This window comes from Urocitellus parryii, chromosome 4, assembly GCF_045843805.1.
Source record: "Urocitellus parryii isolate mUroPar1 chromosome 4, mUroPar1.hap1, whole genome shotgun sequence".
Lineage (NCBI taxonomy): Eukaryota > Metazoa > Chordata > Mammalia > Rodentia > Sciuridae > Urocitellus > Urocitellus parryii.
Genome location: NC_135534.1, coordinates 165,984,495 through 165,987,588, shown reverse-complemented (window position 1 = coordinate 165,987,588; position 3,094 = coordinate 165,984,495). Strand labels below are relative to the sequence as shown.

Here is a 3,094-nt window from a genome sequence, read left to right as displayed (position 1 = left end):
TCTGAGAATCTCCCTGCACAGAATTCCACTTGTATGAGCTCAAGGCTTCTCTCCCCTGGTGTTCTACACTCAGAACTCAGGTAACTCTCCCCAGCTGGCAGTTCCCTCTCTCTGGAATGAAAGATAAAAGTCAGAAAACAACAGAAGATCCTTAGGGGAATGAGATTTAAGTGAGATGGAAAAGGAAGGAGAGGTGGACTCAGAATATCCCGGACAAGGCTCTCATTCCTGGGATTTTGAAGGAAAAGGAACTAAGTGAACTAGTTTCCAGGACAACCTGCTGTTGGGGAGAGGGAGGGTTGGGGCAAGGAAATGGGTGACCTGTGGTTACTCCTGCTCCTGCCACTGTCCCTGGCAGCCCTCCGTGGGGTCAAAGGCTGTTTGGAGTGTGACCCCAAATTCATAGAGGATATTAGGACCGTGCTGACAAATCTGGTACCCTCAGAAGTCCCTGGCCGAAATCAACTGCTTGAACGGCAGTTTAAGGAGACGATCCATTTAAGCTCCAAGGTCTCCCACGGGAACAAGATGCTTCGGGTACTGGGTGAGGGAAGCATGAGTCCCTGAGAGTTTGGGGGGGTTAATGGGAGAAGGGAGGCAGGGGAGAGAACACCTGGGGCCACACAATTTCCTCCACAGATGTAATTATTCCCACGCATGTGTCTTCTCTCTTCCCCTCCAGCTGTTCAAAAGGTTGTCAAGTTGAGAACATGGCTGAAGAACGAATTTTATAGACTGGGCAATGAAACGTGGAAAGGTGAGGTACTAATTCATTGTCAAAAGTTCAGACTGCTCAAGTAAGTCTGAGGAAATTGGGGCAAACAAGGCAAAAAGTGAGAATTAAATAATGACAAGAAGAGCCATTGGAATTTCTGATACCTCCCCCCATTCCCTCTTAGGTGTCTTTATCTTTCAAGGCAAGCTTCTTGAGATCCGCCAAAAACTGGAATCCAAAGTGAAAGAAACATTAATGGCCTTCTCTGAAGTTGGTAATGAAACACTTCCATTCAACCACACTGCAATTATGTGAAGGAAGTAGGAAGGGAGGGGTGAGAAGAGCCAAGAGGGTTCAGATGGCAGCCATGAGAATGGTTGGAGGGCAGCCAGAACTTAATGGGTAAACAAAGACTACTATGTGGGTATAAGTAAACTCTAAGTTGATGCTAAACTCATTAGAACTTTCTGATTCTCTTTTAGCTTGTTCTGAAGATTGCAGTGAGTACAGTACATGTGACACCGTGAGATTTCTGCCCTTGTTCTGTATGGCTCTATCTCTCTCCCATCTGTTAACATTAAGAACCTAGTTCTGGAGCTTTTGTTACAAGGGGGAATGTCAATAGTATCTGATAATAAAAATCTAGCTTAGGAAATCATGAACACTTCTCAGATTAAGGACGTACCCAGAAGCTTCCTAAAGCTATAACTTACAACCCAGTACCCCATTATAAGCTAAGGCATTATTTTCCCTATTGCTTCCCCAGAGATATAACTTAATTTATAGGTTCTAACGCTTTAAGAAACTTGATTATAAGGGAAAGAAAGAATTCAGAGCAATGAAACCTAATTGTCCTGGGAATGCCTGAGATCTAATCCATACTTGATGTTTGACCGAAGAAACCTCTTGTTGACATCCTGCTTCTGATTATTTTTTTTTCTTTTTATCAGTTGTGACTGAAGGTCCTGTCCTTGATTGTTGGACTTGTCTTCGCATCACCACCCGGTGCTTCAGAGGAGAATATTGTAGAGGTGACATAAACTGTGGTGTGGTAATACGAGGTGCTAGGGATCAAGGAATTGGGTTTTCCATTTATTTATTTAAAGTTTGTTGAGTACTTTTTCCATGGAAAATGTTATGAAATTAGAGCTAAAATAAATTTGCACCCATATGACTAACAGTTCTGAGCCAATTAAAGGGCTGGGAAATGAAAGGATAGGCAAGAGGTGGAGAAATTAGTCTAGGGACATCATCTAGGGACATCAAGGGCAAAAATTTTGTAAAACCTAGGCATCTAAAATCAAGTCAGAAAGATCAAGAATGGTGACGAAGTAGCGATCAGGGCAAACTGAAGTTAAGACTCAATTCTGGGTAAAGGTCCCTGGTTACAATTTCTTCTCCAAAACTTACTTCATTTTTTCCCTTTCTCCTTCCAGAAGAGGATCCGAGGAAGGCTGAACTGCGAGAGATTACATTATTTCTTGTATTGCTGGCAGAAGCTGGAATATTGGCAAGTGCTGTGTTACTGTGAGTTTTCCTCCCTCCAAATAAACATGGGTCAAGCCTTCCTTTGCCAGAAAGATCACCCAAACTTCCTCCTTCCCCAGTGGAAAAAGGGGAAAGAAGTCATTTCAAAATCTGGGAAATGATACTGGCAGGAATGAAATGGATGGAAGTTTGATGGGATAATAGTTGGAACATAAGGAAATGGAAGAGAAGTATCCAGAAAAGAAGAAAACACTATCTAATTGTTTTAAAGAGTGGGGCTACTGACATTGAAGTTCGGATATCTTCTTTATCTAGATTCTATATGTGTGTCTCTCATCGGAGGAAAATGCAGACAATACGAAAGACGCTAAAAAAATATTTGGAGAAGAAACTTGAAGAATTAGTGGGGTCAGCAGATGAAGAAGAGAGAAAAGATTCTGGACCTAGAAAATAAATGCACAGACTCAAACAGGAGCTCTTTCATGATTCTCTTGAGTGTTGACTCAGAGTAGAAAACTGGAACTTGAGCTGCTTTGTGTTCATAAAGTCATAGTATTTTAAAACTGAAATAGAACTTAGGGTTTCTCTAGCGAAGACCCTAACTGATATCATGAGGCAATGGACACAGTGAGAGGACAAGTGATTTACCTGGAGTTGTACAGAAGTAACACTGATATGTTGCAATGCACCCAAAAGATAAAATGCTGCATGATAATAAAGAATGCATTGTTGGTAACTCTCATTAATGGCATTAATTAGAGCAACTGATCTTTGAAAGGCTGGTTTCCATTTCTTTCTTTGTTTTGTTGTTACTGTTTCCAGTTACTGAACCTGATATTTATCAGTAGGTTCAATGTGAATGACTTCCTTAATTATAATATTTAATCTTTA

At 41.2% G+C, this 3,094-nt stretch overlaps 1 protein-coding gene across 2 annotated transcripts; it reads left to right on the top strand.

Annotated features, from left to right (window-relative positions):
- The first annotated feature begins 312 nt into the window (after positions 1-312).
- Izumo3 (IZUMO family member 3) lies at positions 313-2,657 on the top strand. Of its 2 annotated transcripts, XM_026398499.2 has the most exons (7): positions 313-544; positions 683-757; positions 900-989; positions 1,198-1,215; positions 1,666-1,746; positions 2,152-2,242; positions 2,519-2,657. In XM_026398499.2, the coding sequence occupies exons 1-7, from the start codon at positions 313-315 to the stop codon at positions 2,655-2,657; spliced, it is 726 nt and encodes a 241-aa protein (XP_026254284.2). The 2 variants fall into 2 exon arrangements, with proteins under 2 accessions (XP_026254284.2, XP_026254285.2); XM_026398500.2 differs by lacking the exon at positions 1,198-1,215.
- Positions 2,658-3,094: the final 437 nt, after the last annotated feature.

Coding starts and splice junctions, on each gene's coding strand:
- Izumo3 (XM_026398499.2), top strand. CDS start 313: ATGGGTGACCTGTGGTTACTCCTGCTCCTGCCACTGTCCCTGGCAGCC. Junction 758..899: donor GGGCAATGAAACGTGGAAAG/GTGAGGTACTAA, acceptor ATTCCCTCTTAG/GTGTCTTTATCTTTCAAGGC. Junction 2,243..2,518: donor TTGGCAAGTGCTGTGTTACT/GTGAGTTTTCCT, acceptor TTCTTTATCTAG/ATTCTATATGTGTGTCTCTC.